Here is a 27,577-nt window from a genome sequence, read left to right on the forward strand (position 1 = left end):
ACAGGCGGCATCTTAAGAAGGATAGATAGACAGGCGATGCCAAACGTCGAGTCACTGGAGAATGAAAACCTACATTGAAAGATCATGTTCGTCTTTGGCCATCGCCACATGTTAAATGGATACAGAATGGGTAAATAATGACGCTTATTGTTTTCAGTCATTCGATCATTTATATGGGTATGACAATAGCGGTCCTCTATATGGCACCTTTTCAAAATAGAAATGTAGCCACACGATTTAACCCTGAAATCACAGGAAACAAACTCATCAATATGTGTAATGAGGGCAAGAAATATGATGTCCCTATACTGTAGGCTGGAAAACCGCGTTGCTTAATAATACGGCAGAAAAAAAATACTGTGTTAAGTATTTTAAATGGATAGTCACGATGGTGTCATTTTGGACATCCATTTTACAAGTTCTATTTTTTTTCTCTCTTTCATAGAGCGCAACATGTAGCCTATTTCCTGCGTGCGCTGTAAAATCAGAAGTCACGCATAGTTCTCCGAGGTTATTCTCAACTGAGGACAGAGGCGCAGTTCTCAAGATAAATATTGGTAGGGAACGACAGACATTGCTCTCAGTATCAGTCTGTCAACTACAAAGAAGAAACGAACCTGGGCCTCTTTTGCACAGGCTGTCCATATTTCCCAAGAACTTTCTTAAAAATCCCAATTTTTCCCAACGTGGATTGCTAGTCAGGTGACTTCTCAGGTGGGGGGGGGCACAATTCATGATCAAACAGCATCCCATATTATTCACTTCTTTTGAGTTTTCACCATGGAAACCCCATGTGAACAATGGTGATGACCTTGATACAATGAATATGGAGAGAAGGGTGGCAATGTAAACAAAGTTTTGCATTCGAAAAGAAGCAAAGCTATATTATCGCTCTCACTTCATTCTTAGTTAGTTTTCCATGGGCTCACTTAAGGGAAATGAACATGGTCCAGGAGAACCTTTAAATCTCCTTTTGTCTTAAGTCTACATTTGGAGGAGGACATTGGATTGGGGAATCAACTGACAGAATGAACTGACACTGTCAGAGACGTGTAACTAACAAATATGTGAGCAAAGCTATTCCAAAGTGCAGGGTCTGACAATCAAGACACTACGTGTGATTTTAAAGGACATTTGTGACACCTCAGGGCAAAGGGTTCAGATTACACACAGGAGAATAAAAGGGAACCCGATGAGAGAGCACGATGTAGGCCTACGTTTGAACCTTACAACAGTACCTTGAGGAATTTTACACCTGCAGAACTACAAACAGATTTCCACTTTTTTTACGACGAGGTCACAGGAAGGATACAAAACTTAGTCAGCATTCACGATGCCTCGCAACCGGGCCTTCTCGGAGCCTGAGTACTCAGCAGAGTATTCGGCGGACTGCTCTGTGACCCTACCATCGGACCCGGGCCAGGCCGTGGGGCGCACGCACGAGGTAATGGTTCGCAGCCAAGGGTGCTGCCTCTGCCTCCCACGCTTCATGCGTCTCACTTTTGCACCCGAGTCTCTGGAGAACCTCTATCAGACCTATTTCCGCCGGCAGCGACACGAAACCCTGCTGGTTTTGGTTGTGTTTGCTGCCCTGTTTGACAGCTACATCATTGTCATGTGCGCTGTGGTCTACACAGATGAAAAGCTGGCCTCTGTGGTGGTGGCATCAGTAGGCCTGGCATCCGACATCCTACTCTATGTGTTGTGCTGCTACGGCCTGCTACCCGACCGCATCTCGCGACGTGTGGTGCCCTACGCCCTGTGGGTGCTCATAGCGGCCCAGATCTTCTGCTACCTGGGCCTGAACTATGCCCGCTTCCACCAGGCCAGTGACACAGTGGGCTGGCAGGCCTTCTTTAGCTTCTCCTTCTTCCTGACACTGCCCTTGCGGCTCACGCCCATTGTGCTGATCACATCCGTGTCGTGCGGGGTCCACACCCTGGTGCTGGGGGTCACCATTGCACAGCAGCAGCAGGAGGATATCCAGGGGGCTGCCCTCGGGAGACAGGTGAGAGTGGGGATGGGGCTGAGGACACACCTCGGGTGGGGGATGAGTTGCAGCGGGAGTGGGTGAGGGGTGATGGGGATTGAAGTTGCAGGTAGAGTGGGAGATGGGTAAGAGTGGGGGCTGAGGACACTTGCAGGAGGGGAAGGAAGTTGCAGGTGGAGAGTGAGACGTGTGAGAGTGGTTCAGGAAACACCTGGGGTGGGTGGACACGAGTTGGATGAAGTTGCAGGTGGAGTTGGAGACAGGCAGGTGTGAGGGGGGGAGTAAGGTAGATAGTAGGGTGGCAGGTAGAGAGAGGTGAACAGATCTTGTGAAGTAGCTCATAAAAGAAAATAACTAGGAACAGTGCAACATGCCATACTTGCAACACAAGGAATGATGAGCAATTACTAGGGTATATACGGTAGATTTAATAAGAAACCTGACAGTGCAGGTAAGTCATGGTAGCTTTCCTGATCACATCAAATGGTGTGTTGAAATAATTTCATCATGCAGAAGATTAGCCTCCAGTCTATGTACTATTTATGTCACGTTTTGCCCTGTAATTGTCTTACAGCATCTACAATGAATAGGCATTACTGGTGAGTCTACAAACAGGCTGAATGTATCAAATGTTTCGGTGACAGAGCAGAGGCTGAGAATAGACTGAGGTTTGAGTGTCTCCTAACAATTAAAAGAGGTCTGAGGTAGAAGTATGAATGGCAAAAAAAAAAGCCTCTGTGGTTTCGTCATTTGTCTGTATTTGATATTTTAGAGGTCGTTCTCTTGTTTGACATCATCACGGTTCTCAAAAGGTCCACCGTTTTTGGTTCTCAGTATGCTCGTGTCTTTGTCATAGTCTCACGGTAATCCAATGAGAGGCAGGCGGCCCAATAAAAGGCCAACCACCCTATCGGAGCTTCAATCTCGGCGAATCAAAAATGTTATTCAATGACAAAACAGTGCAGTATCCACACTTTGTTTGAAATGTAACTCATCAGCAGCCACCTCACTGCAATCTATACGAGTTTGGTAATAGTTTAGAGTGCTGGTTTCTTTTTGCCTGTCTGCCACATTCATGGCTGCAGAAAGTCTGTAAGATACCACTAGCCTAGGTCATGATAAGTCTACACAAGGGTCCCCCCTACAGGGTTCAGAGTGTGTGTGCATGTGTCCGTATGTCAAATCAAATTTGTATTTGTCACATGCTTCGTAAACAACAGGTGTAGACTAACAGTTAAGAGATTACTGTGCGTGCCTGTTTGTGTTTTTTTTTTTTTATAGTGCCTGTGTTGTGTGTAAATGTGTGTGTGTCTAATGACTCTGTTGCGTTCTCCAGCTGCTGGCCAACGTAGTGATCTATGTGTGTGCCATCACTGTGGGCGTCATGTCCTACTACATGGCAGACCGGAAACACCGCAAGGCCTTCCTGGAAGCACGGCAGTCCCTGGAGGTCAAACTCAATCTGGAGGAACAGAGCCAGCAACAGGTGAGACTGGCAGACTGAGACGTAGGAAGTTTTGGTAAAAGCATATGGCGGGAGGACAGAGGGGCATATACAATATAGGGCAGGAGACACATATTCAGAGAGAGAGAAAAGTGACAGAGGTTAGTAGGTTTGAATGGTAGGTTAGAGAGTGGGGGGGGGCAATAAGGAGTGTGTGGCAGTGCCAGAGTAGTGCCCTGGTTTGAATGTATGTGATTCTGATTCAGACCTGTTTTATTTATGTTGAAGCCAAAGGGAATTTAAACACAATACTTAGTATCTACAATTCCATTTGATCTACTGTTACACTACACTAAGCTAGTTAAATGTGTGTGAGCGTGCATGTATGTGTGTGTGTGTGTGTGTGTGTGTGTGTGTGTGTGTGTGTGTGTGTGTGTGTGCACTTTGTCTGTTTGTTAGCTCTGTGTCAGCAGTCATTTCCCCTCCCTCCCCTGTCTCACAGCTGTGGCCATTGGGCATTCTTGATTGCTACTATTTATGGACCAGAGGGTCACTGCTATAGAGAGCTGAGAGGAAAGGGGTGATTATGGAGGGAAGGAGGGAGGAAAGGAAAGGAGGGAGCAAATGTGTGTGTGTGTGTGTGTGTGTATGAGAGAGAGAAGGGCTGATAAGACCATGAGAGGAGAAACTCCCAGAATACTAATGGAGAAGCATGGGCTGCTGGGAGACAAGGACCGCCAGCCAATCAAGGAGCATCCGGTCGCTGCAGGTTACCATGGCGACCGGCCTCCTGAGACGATGTCCGCAGTAATCACTCTGCTGACTCTCTTGCCCATTTTTTTTGTCTCCGTCAGGTTTTGATAAGAACGTAGAAAACCCCTGCCACGTTATTTGTTTTCCTCCCTCTCTGTGTGTGTGTGTGTGTGTGTGTGTGTGTGTGTGTGTGTGTGTGTGTGTGTGTGTGTGTGTGTGTGTGTGTGTGTGTGTGTGTGTGTGTGTGTGTGTGTGTGTGTGTGTGTGTGTGTGTGTGTGTGTGTGTGTGTGTGTGTGTGTGTGTGTGTGTACTCAAGGTTTTTGTTTCCCTGATGCGTTTGGGTTTTCCAATGTTTATGTTTCTAGTCTTGGATCATCAAGGGTGGAATCTGTTCAGATGGACTTATGTGATGATGAGTGATAGTTTTAGGCCAATCAGATTTGTGTACAGGTACAGTGCTTTTAACAGGGAGAAAAGTTATAGGCCTATTTTTTGGCCTGACAATTGTACCATGTCATACTGAGACCAAGGTCTCTTTTACAGATGAGCCTTAAATGACAGAAAATACACACATCAAAATGCAAGCAGAAAGAAAAACATGGTCATAAAAAACAAACACATTCATCAGTAATAAGCATTTGTAAGGTAAAAAATATAAATCATTCTCAATCAGCTTAATGAATTCCCCTAGAGGCACCCAAATATCAAATCTAAGAACATTTTGAAGATTATTCCACAGATAAAGTGCAAGGAAACTAAAAGCTGATTTACCCAACTCGGTAGCAACCAAAGGAATTTCCTGAGTTAGTCATCCCTGAGACCGGGTGTGGTAACTCGTATGTCTAAAGTTTAGTAAAGAAGTTAGGTACAGTGGGACTTTTTGTAAAAGGGCTTTCTAAATAAAAACATAGGAATGTATCAACCTACGTGACTTCATAGGGCCAACCAACTGTCTGTCGGACCCCAGTAAGACTAGCTGTCGCTAATGGGGATCCTAATTAATCAAATGAATGCATTGACGAGTACAAACATTTTAGCCTGTAATAAAGCCAGTGCGCTATGATAAACTGCATCTAACAGCTTTACTGAAGTGGCAGCTGACTTCATATAGATGATGTTGCTGTAGTCTAGGACCGAAAGGAACGTCAACTGAATAATCTGCGTTCTACTATTTGGCGAGAGGCAGGACCCATTTCTATAGAAGAAGGCCATTTTTATTCTCAGGTTCTTAAGTCATCAATATGCTTTTTAAAAGACAGCTTTAAATCTATCCAGATATTTGTAAGCAGGGACACAATCAATATGGACACCATCCAAATGACATGCTAAAATCATCAGAGTTATTTTGTTGTGCTCTAGAGAACAACATATACTTGGTTTTACCTGAATGCAATACTAATTCCAGGTCAATACATATTTTCTGTAATACAATGAAAGCAGACTGTAGTTTAGATAGAGCCTGGTCAACCGTGGGGGAAATAGCATACACAACAGTATCATCGGCATACAAAAGTGCATTTTTTTTTTAAGAAGTCGATATTGTTCATGTAAAAAGCACAGGACCAGAATCGACCCCTGTAGGACACCTTTCGTAATATCTAGGAAATCATATTTAACATCATCAGTAGAGATACACATTGAGTTTTAAACCAGTTACATGCAATCTGGTCTAGGTCAATTGAGGAAAGCCTCTGAATTAGCCATGAGTGATCAAAAGTATTGAAAGCCTTTGACAGGTCAATGAAGAGGGCAGCACAATGTTGCCTTTTATCCATACAGTTAACCACATCATTTATAACTAAGGAGGCAGCAGAGATAGTGCTATGACCTGGTCTAAAACCCAGCTGATGTACATTTAGAATACATTTCAAAGATAAGAAAGATCTTAGCTGAGAATGAATCAAGGATTCTAATATTTTTAGCTAGGCAAGAAAGTTTAGAAATAGGGTGATTTTAAATTATTTAGATCACAAGGGTCCGCACGTTTGTGAAGGGCGAGTACATGGGCCGCCATCCAAACCTTGGGGATAGTACCAGATATAATCATCAGGTAAAAAATATGGGTTAATGATTCAGTAATCAGGGGGGCAGAGAGCTGCAGCAAAAATGGATCAAGCATTTCAGCCCATATCAGATTTTTTTTTTACCCGTCTTAATCAATGCATATCACATATAGTAAATTGTTGAAATGAAAACAAAGATTCACTAGAAGTTGATTGATTAACCATCAAGTCAGCTAGAGGCTGGCAGAGGGAAGAGCAGTTGATTGACTTACCAAGGTCAATTAAACCACCATTTCTCGCAAATAAACAGCCTGCCAAGATAAAATTATGATTAAAAGCATCACTTATCCCATTCGCAGAGTCAGACTAAACTTGCTTAGGACGGGAAGAGGAATTTGAATGCTACAGTGCAGTTAGTGTTTTCCAAAATTTTGAAGGATCAACAGCTGTCGGATATAGAGCTTAAAGGGTAGCTTGATTTAGCTTTCTTAATCGAGATAGTACATCTGTTTCGCAAGTTTACATACACTCAATTAGTATTTGGTAGCATTGCCTTTAAATTGTTTGACTTGGGTCAAACGTTTCAGGTAGCCTTCCACAAGCTTCCCAAAATAAGTTGGGTGAATTTTGGCCCATTCATCCTGACAGAGCTGGTGTAATGGAGTCAGGTTTGTAGGCCTCCTTGCTCGCACACGCTTTTTCAGTTCTGCCCACAAAATTTCTATAGGGTTGAGGTCAGTGCTTTGTGATGGCCACTCCAATACCTTGACTTGACTTTATTGTCCTTAAGCCATTTTGCCACAACTTTGGAAGTATGCTTGGGGTCATTGTCCACTTGAAAGACGCATTTGCGACCAAGCTTTAACTTCCTGACTGATGTCTTGAGATGTTGCTTCAATATATCCACATAGCTTTCCTTCTTCATAATGCCATCTATTTTGTGAAGTGCACCCGTCCCTCCTGCAGCAAAGCACCCCCACAACATGATGCTGCTACTCCTGTGCTTCACGGTTGGGGTGGTGTTCTTCGGCTTGCAAGCTTCCCCCTATTTCCTCCAAACATAACGATGGTCGTTATGGCCAAACAGTTCTATTTTTGTTTCATCAGACTAGATTACATTTCCCCAAAAAGTACGATCGCATGTGCAGTTGCAAACCATAGTCTGGCTTTTTTATGGTGGTTTTGGAGCAGTGGCTTCTTCCTTGCTGAGCGGCCTTATAGGTTATGTCGATATAGGACTCGTTTTACTGTGGATATAGATACTTTGTACCTGTTTCCTCCAGCATCTTCACAAGGTCCTTTGCTGTTGTTCTGGGATTGATTTGCACTTTTCGTACCAAAGTACGTTCATCTATAGGAGACAGAATGCGTCTCCTTCCCGAGCGGTATGATGGCTGTGTGGTCCCATGGTGTTTATAAATACATCCACAAGTACGCCTCCAATTGACTCAAATTATGTCAATTAGCCTATCAGAAGCTTCTAAAGCCATGACATCATTTTCTGGAATTTTACAAGCTGTGTAAGGGCACAGTCAACTTGGTGTATGTAAACTTCTGACCCACTAGAATTGTCATACAGTGAATTATAAGTTAAATAATCTGTCTGTCAACAATTGTTGGAAAAATTACTTGTGTCATGCACAAAGTAGATGTCCTAACCGATTTGCCAAAACTAGTTTTATAACAAAACATTTGTGGAGTGGTTGAAAAACAAGTTTTATGACTCTAATCTAAGTGTATGTAAACTTCCGACTTAACTGTATATACAGCATCCTTCACTATCTATTCTTTCTATCTATTGCATCTTAGCCACTCTGTCACTGCTCATCCATATATTTTATACTTATATATTCTCATCCCATTCCTTTACTAGATTGTGTGTATTAGGTTTTGTTGTGGAATTGTTATATATTACCTGTTAGGTTCTGCTGCTCTGTCGGATCTAGAAGCATAAGCATTTCGCTACACTCACAATAACATCTGCTAACCATGTGTATGTGACCAATAAAATTAGATTTGAGGTTGGATGGGGAGTGTTGCTGCACAGCTATTTTCAGGTCTCTCCTAGGGCTTTTGCAGTGACTGTATTACCGCCACACCGGCGGAGCATACTCGGACCAAAGCGCAGCGTGATCTGGGTTCCACATATTTATTGAAGTGGAACTTAGAACAATACAAAATAAAGAAACAACGAAACGTGATGTAAATGAAGTGCTCAAAGGCAACAACACAAAACAAGATCCCACAAAACACAGTGGGGAAATGGCTGCCTAAATATGATCCCCAATCAGAGACAACGATAAACAGCTGCCTCTGATTGGGAACCATACCAGGCCAACATAGAACTAAACAACCTAGATAGGAACCCCCCCCCCCCCCCCCCCTAGTCACACCCCGACCTAACCAAAATAGAGAATAAAACAGGCTCTCTATGGTCAGGGCGTGACAACCTGGCTGGCATGAAAATAAACCACGGGGTAAAGCGTCTCTCCATTCGCTATTTAAGTGCGTAGATGACATGTAATTTTTACTGCTGCCCCTGTTTTGAAACAGGTGCACGATAATGGTCCATTCTAAAAAAAATAAAAAAAATAAAAATAAAATTCACACATGTATTATTTAGTATATATAAAGACCAGATTAAATTAAAGAATAGTCTGATGGGTGACAATATTAGCTTATCACTTGTGAATTATGTATTATCATTTCTGAATGAGCTCTACGGACATAAGAAATAAAGCCTTATTTTTTATTTATTTTTTGGCGACCCTTTCAAATCATAGTCGCACACCTCATGTAGCCTAGCCCATGGGCCTATATGTTTTAATAATGTTTGTATCACAACTAAAGTGGCCAAATAACTTCTTAAAATGAAGCACATTAATCCGCTTTACAAGGGTTGTAGAGCCTAACTGGCATACATAAGCAGCATGTGAGTTTCAAGTTTGGGGAAGATCATTTTCACCTTAAAAATGCACCTTGATAATAAATGCATTACATGCATAATTGCATTTGTGGTCGCTTTTGATAATGGTGTTTTCCGCTAATGGAATGTTCACACTTATAGCCTACTACCATGTGCATATTTTTGCACTTATAATGTGAAGAAATACTCTATCAGAATTTTAAGCTAAACGTTCTGATCGGTTGCGTCAGTCACATTGCGTCGACTTTTGTACAATGGGGGATAGTAGATTGACATAGGCTAGTGCTTTTGCTGTTCATTATGCCAACTCATCTTGTTGGCTGACTAAAAGTAATTGTGGACAGTTCTTCCAATATCTTCAATATGCACCTCGGAATTGGATAAGGATAAGTTGCGTCCCTGGTGTGTATGTCTTCACTTGTAGCCTGTGAGAAAGTCCCGATCATGTGATGGAGCGCGCAGCACTCAGGGAGAAGCGCAAAATGGCCACTGTCCGCAAAAGGCATGGATTGTTTTAGGGTGCATTACAGCCACACAAAGTGGATGCCGCTGTGAAATTCTAGGCATTATCAAGTGCTTGTCAAATTGTGAATGAGTGACTGATGTAGTGTGTACAGCCTGCGCAAAAAACAAAGCAGAGCTCATGCCTTTCAAGCAACCTTTTTCAAATCATCATTAGAGTCGCATCATGCAGCCTTACAATGTATTAAAAATCAAAACATATAGCCCAACGTTTGTAGAAGAACTACAGTTACAATAATAACTCAAAATTAAACATATAGGAATACCTATTTCTTTGTTAAGGATCTGCCCCTTTTTTCCAATTTTCGCCTAAAATGACAGATTTGTGTATAACTGCCTGTAGCTCAGGACCTGAAGCAAGGATATGCGTATTCTTGATACCATTTGAAAGGGAACACTGGGAGAATATAACACATTAGATCTGGTAAAAGATAATACAAAGAAAAAAAAACATGCATTTTTTTTGTGTTTTTTTGGTACCATCTTTGAAATGCAAGAGAAAGGCCATAATGTATTATTCCAGCCCAGGCGCAATTTAGATTTTGGCCACTCGATGGCAGCAGTGTGTGTGCAAAGTTGTAAACTGATCCAATGACCCATTGCATTTCTGTTCAAAATGTTGCATCAACACTTCCCAAATGTGCCTAATTGGTTTATTTATACATTTTCAAGTTCATAACTGTGCACTCTCCTCAAACAATAGCATGGTATTATTTCACTGTAATAACTACTGTAAATTGGACAGTGCAGTTAGATAAACAAGAATTTAATATTTCTGCCAATATCAGATATGTTTATGTCCTGGGAAATGTTCTTGTTTCTTACAACTTCATGCTAATCGCATTAGCCTACGTTAGCTCAACCGTCCCGAGATCGGGACACCGATCATGTATTTGTTAACCACTCATCACAGAATAGCCGCGTCCACACTCCCTCAAATCGTTTGGAGAAAATATCCTTTCAATTTTATTCAGCTTTGTTCAATTGTATTCTTCATACTATAAAATAATGCCATGGAATTCTAAGCAAATCTTGTCTGCTAAATGAACTAGTGTAGCCCACAGCCATTTGGCATAGCCAAATCAGGACCTAGCATAAGGTCAACTCAGAGTATGCGATTCTGTTCTTCTGAAATTGAGTACATTTTCTTTATATCATGCTTCTGTCTAAAATAGATAATGGATTTATTGTGACGTGTAGGCTATATTACATGGGTTTATTAAACTTTTTAAAATGTAGATGTTTAGAAGGTCAGTATCAGTGGCTTGTAGGCTATATGTGGAAGCCAGGAGATGCTAAATGTGTTTGTTAATTAGCGGTCAATTACCATGAAACTGACAGTTATTTGCTTGACAATCAGCGGCTGACGAAATTTTGTGACTGCCACAGCCCTAGTCTCTCCAGAGATGTTCGATCGGGTTCAAGTCCGGGCTCTGGCAGGTGCAGGCCCACTTAAGGACATTCAGAGACTTGTCCCTAAGCCACTCCTGCGTTGTCTTGGCTGTGTGCTTAGGGTCGTTGTCCTGTTGGAAGTGAACCTTCGCCCCAGTCTGAGGTCCTGAGTGCTCTGGTGCAGGTTTTCATCAAGGGTCTCTCTGTACATTGCTCCGTTCATCTTTCCCTGGATCCTGACTAGTCTCCTAGTCCCTGCCGCTTTTAAACATCCCCACAGCATGATGCTGCCACTACCATGCTTCACCGTAGAGAGGGTGCCAGGTTTCCTCCAGACGTAACGATTGGTGGCAGCACCAAATAGTTAAATCTTGGTTTCATCAGACCAGATAATCTTGTTTCTCATGGTTTGCGAGTCCTTTAGGTGCCTTTTGGCAAACTCCAAGTGGGCTGTCATGTCCCTTTTACTGAGGAGTGACTTCCGTCTGTCCACTCTACCATAAAGGCCTGATTGGTGGAGTGCTGCAGAGATGGTTGTCCTTCTGGAAGGTTCTCCCATCTCCACAGAGGAGCTCTGTCAGAGTGACAATCGGGTTCTTGGTTACCTCCCTGACCAAGGCCCTTCTACCCTGATTGTTCAGTTTGGCTGGAGGGCCAGCTCAAGGAAGTCTTGGTGGTTCCAAACTTCTTCCATTTAAGAATGATGGAGAAAGAAGAATGATGCAGAAATGTTTTGGTACTCTTCCCCAGATCTGTGCTTCGAGACAATCCTGTCTCGGAGCTCTACGGACAATTCCTTCGACCTCATGGCTTGGTTTTTGCTCTGACATGCATTGTCAACCGTGGGACCTTTTTATATAGACAGGTTTGTGCCTTTCCAACTCATGTCCAATCAATTGAATTTACCACAGGTGGACTCCAATCAAGTTGTAGAAACATCTCAAAGGTGATCAATGGAAACAGGATGCACCTGATCTCAATTTCGAGTCTCATAGCGAAGGGTCTGAGTACCTATGTAAATAAGGTATTTCTGTTATTTATTTTGTATACATTTGCAAAAATGTCTAAAAACCTGTTTCGCTTTGTCATTGTGGGGTATTGTGTGTAAATTGATGAGGGGGGAAAAAATATTTGATCTCTTTTAGAGTAAGGCTGTAATTTAACAAAATGTTGAAAGTCAAGGTGTCTGAATACTTTCCAAATGCACTGTATGTACTGTTTTGAGCACATGGTAGTCAGTCATCCATGTTTATTTCGTTATGGTATTTCTTTTTCCAAGATCTATTGGTTGAAGGGTGATCGAAGTAGATATATTTGGAAGTGGATGCTTTGGGATGGCAACGGACAGCTTCCTTTTGTTATAGAAAGTGGTTTGATTAGGTCACTGAATCTTTTTATTGATTCTGATTGAGCATTGATTGATTCTGCTGCCAATCACACACAATGAAGTGCCTTTTATTGTAAGCTGTGCGTGTGTCTAAGGCTCTTTAGAGTCTCCTCGTATCCACTGAAACCTCGCCACTCTCCCCGTCCTCCACAGGAGCGTCTCTTGCTGTCCATCCTGCCCAAGCATATAGCAGACGAGATGTTACAGGACATGAAGAAGAAAGAAGCCAGTCAAACAGGACAGAAGGAGAAGCAGCAGTTCAACACCATGTACATGTATCGCCATGAAAACGTCAGGTAAGACACAGTAGCCTCAGACTCTCTATGTACAATCTATAGACCTATGGCTAGGAGAACGTAACTTATAGAGTATACTATGTTATATATAATAAAGAGGCAGGATATCTAGTAGGATGATGTGATGACAGCATGTATCCCCTTTCTCCTGCAGTATTTTGTTTGCAGACATTGTGGGATTCACTCAGCTGTCATCATCATGCAGTGCCCATGAGCTGGTCAAGCTCCTCAATGAACTGTTTGCCCGCTTTGACAAGCTGGCTGCCGTGAGTCACACACACACCCACAGACAAATATATTACTTACTGACAAAAAAATGTATATTGGTCGGCATGTATTTACACTAATCTTTTAAACAGATTTATTGATAGATTAAAGTACATTTACATGAGTAGTCACATCTTTTCACATATAGATGAAATCACTTTGAATGTTCCAGCCCCTCAACTAACTACCTCACTGTGTGTGTGTGTGTGTGTGTGTGTTTCTGTGTAGAAATACCACCAGTTGAGAATAAAGATCCTGGGCGACTGTTACTACTGCATCTGTGGCCTGCCAGACTACAGAGAGGACCACGCTGCCTGCTCCATCATGATGGGCCTGGCCATGGTGGAGGCCATTTCGTGAGTACCACCCAATGGAAATGTAGACTGTAGAAACTGTCGAGTGGTTTGTGGTATAGGCTGCATGTCAAAGGACATTCACCTACGTAGGGTCAAAGATGGCATACTACTGTAGAACCTCTTACTTGCATGTGCTAAAAACAGGTCCGACATCTACAGTATCTGGATAAATGGTGAGAAAATCATACGCAATTCATATTGTCTACCAAGGTTTGATGAGCTTTTAAGTCCAGACCTTTCAGTTTTCCGAATGAATGGCAGGGGAAAGAATGGCTAGGGTGGTTCTTCTTGGCTCTGTGTCACGGTGACTGTGTTGTCCTGTAGGTATGTTCGTGAGAAGACCGGGACAGATGTGGACATGCGTGTGGGGGTACACACTGGCACTGTCCTGGGGGGCGTCCTGGGACAGAAGCGGTGGCAGTATGACGTCTGGTCCACTGACGTCACCGTGGCCAATAAGATGGAGGCGGGAGGAATACCGGGGTAAGAAGGAACTGGTTTAAACCCCTCTAAGTTACATTTCCCTAACTCTATTTACAGATCTTTACTACATCTTTAGATGATGCGCAGGCAAGATTGACCTGCCTCATGCACTCATATTTGTCAGATGTGTTTGTGCTCAATACAAACTCTATATACCTATTGGTAGCAATAAGTCATGAATTATGAAGTCGGTAAGGAAATGTTGATGTACTGAATATCAAATAAGTGACAGCAGGAATTATTCAAAGTTTGCAATAGGGAGGGCATAGGGTCAGCCCCCACCCGTTCTCCCATTGATAGACCAGGCTCTCTGACCTCTAGCCTATAACCCCTGACCTTTGCGGCAGGCGTGTGCACATCTCCCAGGCCACCATGGAGTGTCTGCACGGGGAGTTTGATATGGAGCCGGGAAACGGCGGCGACCGCTGTGAGTACCTGAAGGAGAGGGGCATCGACTCCTACCTGGTGGTGGTGCCCAAGGGCCCCCTGGGAAAGAGCGGCATCAACGGGGTGGTGAGTATTGCCTCAGCACCTAGTTTTATTCAACCTTTTACTCTTACAGGTTCGTCTCACTGAGATAAAACCTCGGTAAAACTTTATTTTACAACCAGGTAGTACTTACTAAGGAATAACTTTTGTCTTTAACTTTGATACCAGTCTCCAATTTTGTTGAATTCTTTGAGGTGATTACCAGCGTAGTTTCCTAGTTAATCCCATGGAAATGCCAGGTTAGTAACAGCTTACAACAGGCGTAAGAAAGCGTAACAAATTGACAATATTTTTTTTCTTCTCCAGATTCCTCCTTGTCAACCCACCACACCACAGTCACTGTAACACACCTCACATTCTCTCTTCTCTCTCTCTCTCTCTCTCTCTCTCTCTCTCCTCCTGCCTGTCTCTTCGTTTTCTATCAGAAGTTGTCTGTGATGTCGTCCAATGGGAACTCTCCATTGTTGATCAACACCACTGAGTGTAATGGGAGTGTCCACACAGCCTGCACCACACCAGACGAGCCAGAGGAGCTGGACACACGGGTAACACATGACCTTTACTGTAACCCCTAACACACAGGATTGCAACTCTGTGTCCTGCAAGTGCACAGTGTGTGCAGGCCTTTGTTCCAGTTTAGGATTAGTACACCTATTCAAATGATTAACTAATCATTGTCTTATATTCAGACCTCGATTTGTTTATTCAGGGGTGTTAGCGCTGGGCTAGTACAAAAACCTCCAAATGCTTTGGATGTCTCCAAGACAGGAGTTGCCCAAAGTGTACTACCTTCCCTACTTCAAACATGAATGAAGAGTGGCTCCACCCAGATTCTCCACCCTTCTCATTAAGTGTGCACTTGCACACTCCCCATCATGGATCTAAAAGCATTGAATTGGTGTAAGTATTGGCTGGAGAGAGTTTCGACACTTGTTAAATCCATGAGAGGGAGTGTGCAAGTGCACACTTTAGAAGGAGTGTGGAGAATCGGGGTGCATCCAGTGAGTGGTGTAATGACAGACCCGGAATGCCACCTTCTTGTGACCCCAGGTGGTGAACCCTTCGTTCCCCAACCCTCGGCGGAGGCTAAGACTGCGGGACCTGGCCGAGAGGGTGATTGATGCCCAAGAGAACGAACAGGAGCTCAACAAACTGCTCAATGAGGCACTGCTGGAGAGAGAGACCGTACAAGCGTGAGTAGACAGAGAGGGAGGGTGTGTGTGGGGTTGCAAAATTCCAGGAACTTTAAATAAATTCCCTGGTTTTCCTGAAATCCTGGTTGGAGGATTCTGGATTTCATGCTTATTCCCTCCTGATTTCGGGAATCCCCCAACCGGGCATTTTGGGAAAACCAGGGAATTTATTTAAAATTCCCAGAATTTTCCCAGCCTGTGTATATCTATGTATGAATGTGTGTGTGTGATAGTCATAGAGAAACACCCAGTAGCAGAGGGTGTGTGAGTGAGCCATGTGCAGCCAGGTATGAATCCTCTGTTATGTGAGCAGACAGACCGTGTGAACCCTCCATCTACCCTGTCAGTCTGAAGGGGAAACGCACCAACCGTCTGTCCCTGCGCTTTGTGGACCCTGAGCTGGAGACCCGCTACTCCGTAGAAAAGGAGAAGCAGAGCGGAGCTGCCTTCAGCTGCTCCTGTGTTGTGCTCCTGTTCACTGCAGCCATGGAGGTCCTCGTAGACCCTCGGTGAGTTCACCTAAACTCTCGTTCTCTCTCTCGCTCTCTCTCTTTCGTTCCTTATGTTCTGTGTGTTCCTGCGGTTGACAGGATGATAGCAAACTACGTGACCCTAGCTGTGGGAGAGGTCCTGCTGCTCATCCTAACTGTCTGCTCTCTGGCGGCCATCTTCCCTCGAGTGAGTGCCCCTCCCCCCCCCCCCGCTCCACTATCGCACCTTGCTCAACATCCAACCAGAGAGCAGCTAGCCTTTCAGAGCGAGCAACAGTTAACCCACAGCCAAATCATAATTTATCATTGAACATTTTCCACAACATAAGAAATCTGTAGATATGAAGATATTTGTTGTGGTATACTCTTGAGTAAAAAAATAACGTAGTTGTGATTAGTGGATCGGCATACCGTAGTTAAATAACTTAAATGTGCTAAGCATCTCATGATGCTGTGCATTTGATGTTTTCAGACACTCCCAATGTTAGGTAAGCTGAATGTGGTAAAGAATGTGTCTAATCAGCACCCCATACGTTCGTTCTTTTGTCACGCATCAGCACTTTTGATCTAACCTCATGAGCCAGGTCATGGAAAGTCAAATGTATTGACTGCTACAGGCAGTTATGTAGCTACCACTATCGACTGCTCCTGTCACCCTAACAGCAACACTCCTCCCCCATCCCCACACTGCCCACAAGGGTTTTGAACCCCATGCACTGTATCTGTGCACCGTGTGCAATGCAGACACACAGTCACACACAGACACACATACAGTGCATTCGGAAAGTATTCAGACTTTTTCCACATTTTCTTACGTTACAGCCTTATTCTAAAATTGATTAAATTGTTTTTTTTTCACTCATCAATCTACACACAATACCCCATAATGACAAAGCAAAAACAGGTCTTTAGAAATGTTTGTAAACTTATTCAAAATAAAAAAAACTGCTATCACATTTACACAAGTATTCAGATCCTTTAAGCAGTACTTTGTTAAAGCACCTTTGGCAGCGATTACAGCCTTGAGTATTCTTTTTCTGCAGATCCTCAAGCTGTCTCAGGTTGGATGGGGAGCGTCACTGCACAGCTATTTTCAGGTCTCTCCAGAGATGTTCGATCAGGTTCAAGTACGGGCTCTGGCTGGGCCACCCATGGACATTCAGAGACTTGTCCCGAAGCCACTCCGGCATTGCCTTGGCTGTGTGCTTAGGGTCCTTGTCCAGTTGAAAGGGGAACTTTCGCCCCAGTCTAAGGTCCTGAACACTCTGGAACATGTTTTCATCAAGGATCTCTCTCTACTTTGCTCCGTTCATCTTTCCCTCGATGCTGACTTGTCTCCCAGTTCCTGCCACTGAAAAACATCCCCACAGCATGATGCTGCCACCACCATGCTTCACCGTAGGGATGGTGCCAAGTTTCTTCCAGATGTGATGCTTGGCATTCAGGCCAAAGAGTTCATTTTGGTTTCATCAGACCAGAGAATCTTGTTTCTCATGATCTGAGGGTCCTTTAGTTACCTTTTTAGAAAACTACAAGAGGGTTGTCATGTGCCTTTTTACTAAGGAGTGGCTTCCGTCTGGCCACTTTACCATAAAGGCCTGATTGGTGGAGTGCTGCAGAGATGATTGTCCTTCTGGAAGAACTCTGGAGCTCTGTCAGAGTGACAATCAGGTTCTTGGTCATCTCCCTGACCAAGGCCCTTCTCCCCAAATTGCTCAGTTTGGCCGGGGGGCCAGCTCAAGGCAGAGTCTTGGGGGTTCCAAATTTCTTCCATTTAAGAATGCTGGATGCCACTGTGTTCTTGGACCTTCAATGCTGCAGACATTTTTTGGTACCTTTCCCCAGATCTGTGCCTCGAAACAATCCTGTTATCCTACGGACAATTACTTCGACCTCACGGCTTGCTTTTTGTTCTGACATACACTGTCAACTTTGGGACCTTATATAGACAGGTGTTTGCCTTTCAAAATCATGTCCAATCAATAGAATTTACCACAGGTGGAATTCAATCAAGTTGTAGAAACATCTCAAGGATGATCAATGGAAACAGGATGCACCTGAGCTCAATTTTGTGTCTCATAGCAAAAGGTCTGAATATTTATGTGAATTAGCTCCTGAGTGACGCAGCGGTCTAAGGCACTGCATCTCAGTGCTAGAGGTGTCACTACAGACCCTGGTTCAATCCCGGGCTGTATCACAACCGGCCATGATCGAGAGTCCCATAGGGCGACGCACAATTGGCCCAGCATCATCTGGCCTAGGGGAGGGTTTGGCCAAGGTAGGCCGTCATTGTAAATAAGAATTTGTTGTTAACTGGCATGCCTAGTAAAATAATTTTTTATTTTTAATACATTTGCAAACATTTCTAAAAAACAGTTTTTGCTTTGTCATTATGGGGTATTGTGTGTAGTAGATTGATGAGGTAAAAATATAATTTTATCAATTTTAGAATAATGCTGTAAGGTAACAATGTGTAAAAAGGGAAGGGGTCTGAATACTTTCCGAATGCACTGTACACACATAAACAAACAGATTAACAACTATTATATCAAGGGTGAAATGCATGTCAACATGTCTGTGCCTGTCCCAGTACAATGTCAACCACACGAACACCAGAAACCCCACACACTCTCACACACACATACACTTTACCCCAGAGCGTATAAGCAAGAGCTTTTAGTGCTACATAATGAAATGCTTTTACTTGAAGCTGTATGGACCAGATTATTGTTCAGCTGCTGAGAGAATGTACTGTACCCAATGAGATGAGATTTAACCATTGGAGATCTGAATCCCCTCGGGCGACGGTAGTTCCACTCCAGTGACAATTCTTTATCTATGGAAAATCAATCCCTCTTCATCATATAGATGTTCATAGAGAAGCCCTCTGGTTGGACTGATGCGTGACTCCCCATGGCATGATTGGATGGTTCAATGAGGAAAACCAATATGTCTCGTCCTCAGTTTGTCCCAGCTCATCTGAAATGACCGTTGACATATACAGCACTATGTCGTAGTATACTGTACTGTCACTAACATGAAAGTCACTATAGTACAGATGTAGGATCTTCATTTGAACACCCAGTTTTTTTATTTATTTAACTAGGCAAGTCAATTAAGAACAAATTCTGATTTTACAATGACGGCCTACTGTTGCAGGACAACTTTCCTGCAATGCAGGAAATGTACAACTCGTAGTATATTTGCGGTTTAGAAAGGCTTCTGACGTTTACTACTTTGACATTTCAGACTTGATTTTCCGTTATGAGAAGTGTATCAACCCCTACAAAAAATTTCCAGTAATCAAAATCCACATCATTCACATGTCCTGTTGCTGCAGGATTATTTTCCTGCTGTAGCAAACTGGTGCAAATTAATATCCTTCATCTGGACAAACTCACTAGGAGAAATACCCTGACCGCTACTATGGTTTCCATCTGATGATGCGTTTGAAAACTGAGCATCATTACGATGATGATTACAATTGAATTACTTCGTTGGTTACGGCGAGCAAAGACGACCGGCGCCTTCAATCATAGTTAAAACGTTTTTAATGTTCCGCCATTGCCCCACATATACCACAGGTGTCGTAAAAGAGTGTTGTGAAACATGACTCAAAACCACATCAATACAACGATGATAGGTAGATAGATATTACTGGTAAGTTCACGTGACTGGTTAATGATATTACTGTTGATGACCAACATGTTATTTTTCCTCCTAGGTTTTCCCTAAGAGGCTGGTGTCTTTCTCCACATGGATCGACCACACCCGCTGGGCACGGAACACATGGGCCATGGCAGCAATCTTCATCCTCACCATGGCCGACATTGTGGACATGGTGAGAAACGCTCATCGTTAGTCCAGCAGAAAAAATCACAACACTGGCTTTCTGGTGTGGAATTATGCAGTAGCATGCCAATACACAAGCCTTCTCATGAAGCTGGGTTTGACTTAAGGGTCTGTTTTTGGTGTTGACTTGCATACTGTCCATATGCAACAGCGCGCATTGCAGTTAAATGTTTTAAATTCGTAATAAAGCAACAAGATGGGAGTGAAACCAGGGATTTTTTTAAAGGGGTCCATGTAAGCTTGGAGGAAGCACTAGAAATCGATTGAGTGGTCTTGCGTTAACATTTGGCCTCTATCCCCTCTGTCCACGCCCTGTAGCTGAGCTGTCCCCGTCCCTCTGGAAACGCCACAATGGCTCCTACTTCCTCTGTTGTCCAATCCGGGCCAGAGGGCTGTCTGGACAACCCCAAGTACTACAGCTACATCGCCGTGCTGGCACTCATGGCGACCACCATGCTGGTACAGGTCAGCCACATGGTCAAGGTCACACTCATGCTCCTCATCACCATAGCGACGGGCATCGTCAACATCTACAGCTGGAGGGACATATTTGACCGCTACGATATGGCCCGCTTCCAGGACTACAGGTGGATGTGGTTGTGGTGTTATAGGCTGTAGAACAGGTGTGGGTGGTGGTCATCAGTTTATGGATGTGTGGTCATCATTTATTTTCAATTAGTAAAACTGCAATTGGAATTTCAGTTGACTGAATTTAAATGAAATTGACCGCAACTCTGATTGTCATGTTTAGTGTGATTATTGTTGTTCTAGAAACAATGTGAGCATGCTTGTGATTTCTGACTATCTCTGTGCTCTGTTTTTAGGTCTTATCTGGTTCCCTCCAAATATGCCATGACTATCATGATCTTCGTCATGATGATCAGCTTCTACTACTTTTCTCGACATGTAAGTTACTATGGCCGAAGTCTACTAGTTATATACCTTCCAAGTCGTCACCACCTTCTCTAGTCTCCACATGTTCTGCTTCTCCTCCATTCTTGTTAACCTCTCCACCTCTATTTGAACCTCTTTCCTGTCTCCCGCCACCATGTCCCTGACTTTAGGTGGAGAAGCTAGCCCGTACTCTGTTCTTGTGGAAGATTGAGGTCCACGAGCAGAAGGAGAAGGTGTATGAGATGAGGCGCTGGAACGAGGCGCTGGTCACGAACATGCTGCCAGAGCACGTAGCACGTCACTTCCTAGGCTCCAAGAAAAGGGACGAGGTGAGACAGCTTCACCACTGTAGATACAGTACCTGGTTCGCCCTTCGTGTCGTCTGAGAAGTTATACTTTTCAGTCATCTGTCCAGAGAACATTCTTCCAAGAGTCTTGATGATCTTCCAGGTATGTTTTTGGCAAACTTTAGTCAACTTTTTGGATGACATGGGTCCCGTTATGCCTGGCGAAAGCCAAACACTGCATTCCACAGTAAGAACCTCATACCAACGGTCAAGCATGGTGATGGTAGTGTGATGGTTTGGGGACATATCCAATTTTTAAAGTTGTTTTGTAATCTCAGGTTTCCTTAATCTAATATTAGGTTTTGGTTGAAGATCTGATAACATTCAGTATAAAGAATATGCAAAAATATAGAAAAACCAAGGGCTCTTAATTCAAATCTTTCATTGGTAGCACTGAAAATAAATAAAAATATCGATTGAGATATAGCCTACTGTATGCTGGGCCTTGAAGTATGCTAGCTACTTCTGAAGCACACGTTATGCCCTTGAAACTAATATGGAAACCTGTAAATGCATTTAGGAGTATATGCGACCAACATTGTCACACTTTATAGCCCTGACCGTAACTACCATGTAGCTACAATGTAAATACTAGGGCTGTGACGGTAATGGGATTTTGGATGAAAGTTATTAGTCAGCCAAATAAACAAGTTCACTGTTATAACCGTTCTAATAGCAAAACAATTATAATACATGTACAAAACATGAGTGTACACTGAGTGTACAAAACATTAGGAACCCATTCCTATTATTGAGTTGCACCCCCTTTTGCCTCAGAACAGCCTGGACTCTACAAGGTGTCGAAAGTGTTCCACAGATGCTGGCCCATGTTGACTCCAATGCTTCCCACAGTTGTGTGATGTTGGCTGGATGTCCTTTGGGTTGTGCACTATTCTTGATTTCACACTGTTGAGTGTGAAAAGACCCAGCAGTGTTGCAGTTCTTGACATACTCAAACCGGTGAGCCTGGCACCTACTACAAATACCCTGTTCAAAGGCACTTTAAATATTTTGTCTTGCCCGTTCACCCTCCTGAATGGCACACATACACAATCCATGTCTCAAGGCTTAAAAATCCTTCTTTAACCTGTCTCCTACCCTTCATCTAAACTGATTTGAAGTGGATTTAACTGGTGATATCAATAATGGATCGTAGCTTTCACCTGGATTCACCTGGTCAGTCTGTCATGGAAAGAGCAGGTGTCCCTAATGTTTTGTACACTCAGTGAATATATTTAAGATGCACATTTTCTCCTCTCCTCTGCTCCTGACTGCATGTGCTGCTGCTGCAGGGAGTGGGGTGTTGCCTAGGCAACCAAATCCTCGTTTGCTACAACACCTTGCATGTTTCAGCAAGGAGAAACAAAGTTTGTGTTACAGCGGAAACTGACTCAACTGCGCTAATGGCCTGCCATCCCGTCTTCAGTCAGCTGGTCGTTCATATACAGTACCAGTCAAAAGTTTGGATACACCTACTCATTCAAGGGTTTTTCTTTATTTTCACTATTTTCTACATTGTAGAATACTAGTGAAGACATCAAAACTATGAAATAACACTTATGGAATCATGTAGTAAGGAAAAATTTATATAATTTATATTTGAGATTCTTCAAAGTAGCCACCCTTTGCCTTAATGACAGCTTTGCACACTCTTGGAATTCTCTCAACCTGCTTCACCTGGAATGCTTTTCCAACAGTCTTGAAAGAGTTCACCACAAACCATCTCAATTGGGTTGAGGTCGGGTGATTGTGGAGGCCAGGTCATCTGATGCAGCACACCATCACTCTCCTTCTTGGTCAAATAGCCCTTACATAGCCTGGAGGTGTGTTGGGTCATTGTCCTGTTGAAAAACAAGTGATAGTACCACTAAGCGCAACCCAGATAGGATGACGTATCGCTGCAGAATGCTGGGGTAGCCATGCTGGTTAAGTGTGCCTTGAATTCTAAATGAATCACTGACAGTGTGACCAGCAAAGCACCCCCACACCACCTCCTCCATGCCTCAAGGTGGGAACCACACATGCGGAGATCATCCGTTCACCTACTCTGCGTCTCACAAAGACACGGTAATTGGAGTCAAAAATCTAATTTGGAATCATCAGACCAAAGGACAGATTTCCACCGGTCTAATGTCCATTTCTCGTGTTTCTTGGGCCAAGCAAGTCTCTTCTTATTATTGTTGTCTTTTAGTAGTGGTTTCTTTGTAGCAATTTGACCATGAAGGCCTGATTCACGCAGTCTCCTCTGAACAGTTGATGTGTCTGTTACATTTATTTGGGCTAGTTTGAGAAACCGATGCCTCAGAAGTCCTCAACTGGCAGCTTCATTAAATAGTACCAGCAAAACACCAGTCTCAACGTCAACAGTAAAGAGGCGACTCCGGGATGCTGGCCTTCTAGGCAGAGTTCCTCTGTCCAGTGTCTGTGTTCTTTTGCCCATCTTAATCTTTTCTTTTTATTGGCCAGTCTGAGCATCCCGGAGTCGCCTCTTCACTGTTGACATTGAGGCTGGTGTTTTGCGGGTACTATTTAATGAAGCTGCCAGTTGAGGACTTGTGATGCGTCTGTTTCTCAAACTAGACACTAATGTACTTGTCCTCTTGCTCAGTTGTAAACCGGGGCCTCCAACTCCTCTTTCTATTCTGGTTAGAGACAGTTTGCGCTGTTCTGTGAAGGGAGTAGTACACAGCGTTGTACGAGATCTTTAGTTTCTTGATAATTTCTCGCATGGAATATCCTTCATTTCTCAGAACAAGAATAGACTGACGAGTTTCAGAAGAAAGTTCTTTGTTTCTGGCCCTTTTGAGCCTGTAATCGAACCCACAAATGCTGATGCTCCAGATACTCAACTAGTCTAAAGAAGGCAAGTTTTATTGCTTCTTTAATCAGGACAACAGTTTTCAGCTGTGCTAACATAATTGCAAAAGGGTTTTCTAATGATCAATTAGCCTTTTAAAATGATAAACTTGGATTAGCTAACACAACGTGCCATTGGAACACAGGAGTGATGGTTGCTGATAATGGGCCTCTGTACGTCTATGTAGATTAAAAAATCTGCCGTTTCCAGCTACAATAGTCATTTACAACATTAACAATGTCTACATTGTATTTCTGATCAATTTGATGTTATTTTAGTGGACAAAAATGTTGCTTTTCTTTCAAAAAACAAGGACATTTCTAAGTGACCCCAAACTTTTGAATGGTAGTGTATATATATATATTTACGGATATGACAGTTATTTAATTGTCATGGCGGTCTTCATCCATAACCATCGTTTATATGGTAATTGTGCCAGCCCTAATAAATGCATGGGTTTTAAGGCAGTCGATGTGAAGTGGGACCAATACATGCATAGTTCCTGAAGTTGAGAAAGAGGTATCAGCCACGGTCACTGTGTGCGGTGATCAGCCACCATGTTATCACAGTGGTAAGGTTTGTTCAGCTATTGCAAAGGTTACAGCTGGACTTATACTCTTGACTTATCTATGTCTGTACATCTGTTAATCTGAAAAAAATATATATATATACCCACCCCTTCCAGGAGCTGTACAGCCAGTCATATGATGAGATTGGTGTGATGTTCGCCTCCATCCCCAACTTCTCGGACTTCTACACAGAGGAGAGCATCAACAATGGGGGGATTGAGTGCCTCAGGTTCCTCAACGAAATCATCTCCGATTTTGACAGCGTAAGAAGCTCGTGAATGCATAATTTCGACTTGTAACAGTCATGCAAATGTTGAAACTAGCTTGCTATGACAATGGAAGTACTGTATGTTATTACTCCCTATTCCCGAGGCATGTATAGGAATTAAAAATGCAGCCTAACACTTTGAGACTTGACCTTTCAACCCGTGACCTTTTAACCTCTGACAGCTTCTGGACGAGTCTCAGTTCCGCTGCATCACCAAAATCAAAACCATTGGCAGCACCTACATGGCAGCGTCAGGGGTCACTCCCGACGTCAGCAACGGCTACGCCTGTCTGAAGGTCAGCTCATTACCATGGTCATCAGCCACTGGGTCTGGGTCAGAGGAGGCTTAAACTACCCGTGTAAACTATATCATGTAAACTCCTATAGTATGACATAATCCTGTGAACTCCTATAGCTAAACAGCAGAACTCCTGATGAACTCAGTCTAGAGCATTTTATACTGTTTGTGGTAGCAGGTCAGAAATGTGATCAAGAGCTGCAGGACTGATCTTTTACAGAGGATATGTTCATTTTATGGGTGATGATGAACGTAGTGGTGGCGATGATCAAATGAATTCACTCGGAAACTTGACGATGAAGATGGTTAAGGTAGAGGGCTCTGTTGTGCAGAAAGAGGAGCTGACCGACAGGGAGCGCTGGCAGCATTTGGCAGATCTGGCTGACTTTGCTCTGGCCATGAAGGTCACGCTCATGAACATCAACTACCAGTCCTTCAACAACTTCATGCTACGCATAGGTCAGTGCTAACCTTTCAGCCATATATTTTAAGGTGAGAGAAAAATGGAGAGCGTGTCCTAATTTTGTACAGCATGCATATCACGTATCCCATACTTCCTCCTCTCCCCAGGTTTGAATAAAGGGGGGGTGCTGGCAGGAGTGATTGGTGCCCGGAAGCCTCACTATGACATCTGGGGCAACACTGTGAATGTGGCCAGTCGCATGGAGTCCACAGGGGTCATGGGTAACATCCAGGTAAGGCCTCTCCGTACAGGGTGCGACGAGATGCAGGATGGGATAAGTCTTGAGGTGACAACCAAACAATCAGTTATGGCTGTAGCGCATTGGCCCGTTAAGGTCGTTGATGTACCTGATTTCTGGTGAGGACCGAGCAGGAGCACTTGATAGCCTACAATGAGTGATACATTGCAATCACCTGCAAGATCTCAAAACCACATACAGCAATCTGATACCCGACTGCGCAGTCGATGATGTGGCATGCAACCATTGGTTGACTGCAATGTAGTCGGCCTGGAATTGTTGTTTCCCAGATGGCTATAATAACACAAGAATAATCCTACTTTGTTTGATTACTATTTAGATCTTGGGGTTTGACATCAGGGAATAGTTTTAAGTGGATTACCAAATCTGGGTAGGAAACACATGTTGGATGGATCTGTATGCATGCGGAGATTCATCACCTACAATTTGATGTGATTCTACTGCCCCCAGGTGGTGGAAGATTGCTACCACATCTTGAAGGAGTACGGATTCCGTTTTGTGAGGAGGGGACCTATCTTTGTGAAGGGGAAAGGAGAGCTGCTTACCTACTTTCTGAAGGGTAGAGAAAAACAGGGCTCCTTCATCAACGGCTCCTCGGTCACCCTGCCACACCAAGTGGTGGACAACTCCTGACCTGCGTGTCAATGCTCACAGAAACACACACGCATAATCAGAAACATACATTCTAATGTATAAGTGAGATCTGAATTCATGCTTATACCAACCACTCTTTCAGAATTGCAAAGTATGTAAGAGGATATGTACATCTTGCAAAGAAAGAAGGTTTGTCCCGCCTCCCCCACCCTGCCTGTTCAAATACATTCTTTGGCAAACTACAAAGCTTTTCAAAATAGTGCTCAGCTATTTGCACTACAGACCTATGAACACATATCACGCTACTGTATAGTCACCCATATTTACACACAGGCTTAGACAAACACTCTTATTCAGAAACACAGTCTGACAAACACACAGTCGTGTATTCACTACAATGCCATCCTTACCACGCACTCAAGCCAGATGCATCATGGCTGTTGGACTAAATGCCTCATTTTGAATACTCTCCCCCTTTTACAAAATACTTTTTATATTTGGGAAAATAATGGATTTCATTGTGTTTGTTACAGTATCTCCAAACTGCTTGGAGATGGAGATGACCTGAGATAAGATGGTAGAGTGTTTGAAGGTTAATGTGTGTGTGTGTGTGTGTGTGTGTGTGTGTGTGTGTGTGTGTGTGTGTGTGTGTGTGTGTGTGTGTGTGTGTGTGTGTGTGTGTGTGTGTGTGTGTGTGTGTGTGTGTGTGTGTGTGTGTGTGTGTGCTGAACAAGCCTGCAGTGAAAGTATTCTTTCTCACTTTTTTCTGATCCGGAATCAAGTAACATGCCATGCCCTGTCTCTGTTTGCTATGAATTTGGAACACATGACTTCTATGTTCTTCCCCCCTTTGTTTACATTGGCACACATCACTTCTTTACGGCATCTGAGTCTATGCTGACAGTGGGCACAGAACCCAGGTGTGAAATTGGAGACAGGTTGAATGTTTTTGTGTTTTTTGGAGGCATTGCAGGTGTGTGCATGCGTGTTGACAAGCAAGAGTGATTCGTGGTATTTTAGAGTTTGTGGTCACCGGGTCTTTGTGAGTAGCTGACACCTTTGGCCATTATGGGTATTCCCGGTGGGTAGAAATGCAGTGCCCTGAAAAAGTATTTGCCCCCTTTTGGATTTTCTCTGTTTTTACATGTTTTTGATACTAAATTAGCCGATCTTCAACTAAAAC

General features: G+C 43.4%; 1 protein-coding gene across 1 annotated transcript; it reads left to right on the forward strand.

Annotated features, from left to right (window-relative positions):
• The first annotated feature begins 1,333 nt into the window (after positions 1-1,333).
• LOC120031336 (adenylate cyclase type 3-like) lies at positions 1,334-27,029 on the forward strand. The gene is made up of 21 exons (XM_038977043.1): positions 1,334-2,008; positions 3,327-3,476; positions 12,572-12,714; positions 12,869-12,980; positions 13,210-13,337; positions 13,662-13,820; positions 14,168-14,333; positions 14,735-14,854; positions 15,360-15,502; positions 15,850-16,011; positions 16,093-16,180; positions 19,718-19,834; positions 20,164-20,432; positions 20,597-20,623; positions 20,670-20,751; positions 20,910-21,068; positions 24,629-24,775; positions 24,963-25,076; positions 25,411-25,537; positions 25,649-25,773; positions 26,251-27,029. The coding sequence occupies exons 1-21, from the start codon at positions 1,334-1,336 to the stop codon at positions 26,431-26,433; spliced, it is 3,396 nt and encodes a 1,131-aa protein (XP_038832971.1). The 3' UTR covers positions 26,434-27,029.
• The last annotated feature ends 548 nt before the right edge of the window (positions 27,030-27,577 follow it).

Source organism: Salvelinus namaycush, chromosome 37 (genome assembly GCF_016432855.1).
Source record: "Salvelinus namaycush isolate Seneca chromosome 37, SaNama_1.0, whole genome shotgun sequence".
Classification (NCBI taxonomy): Eukaryota; Metazoa; Chordata; class Actinopteri; order Salmoniformes; family Salmonidae; genus Salvelinus; species Salvelinus namaycush.

Coding starts and splice junctions, on each gene's coding strand:
- LOC120031336 (XM_038977043.1), top strand. CDS start 1,334: ATGCCTCGCAACCGGGCCTTCTCGGAGCCTGAGTACTCAGCAGAGTAT. Junction 20,433..20,596: donor GCCCGCTTCCAGGACTACAG/GTGGATGTGGTT, acceptor TGTCATGTTTAG/TGTGATTATTGTTGTTCTAG. Junction 24,776..24,962: donor TCATCTCCGATTTTGACAGC/GTAAGAAGCTCG, acceptor AACCTCTGACAG/CTTCTGGACGAGTCTCAGTT.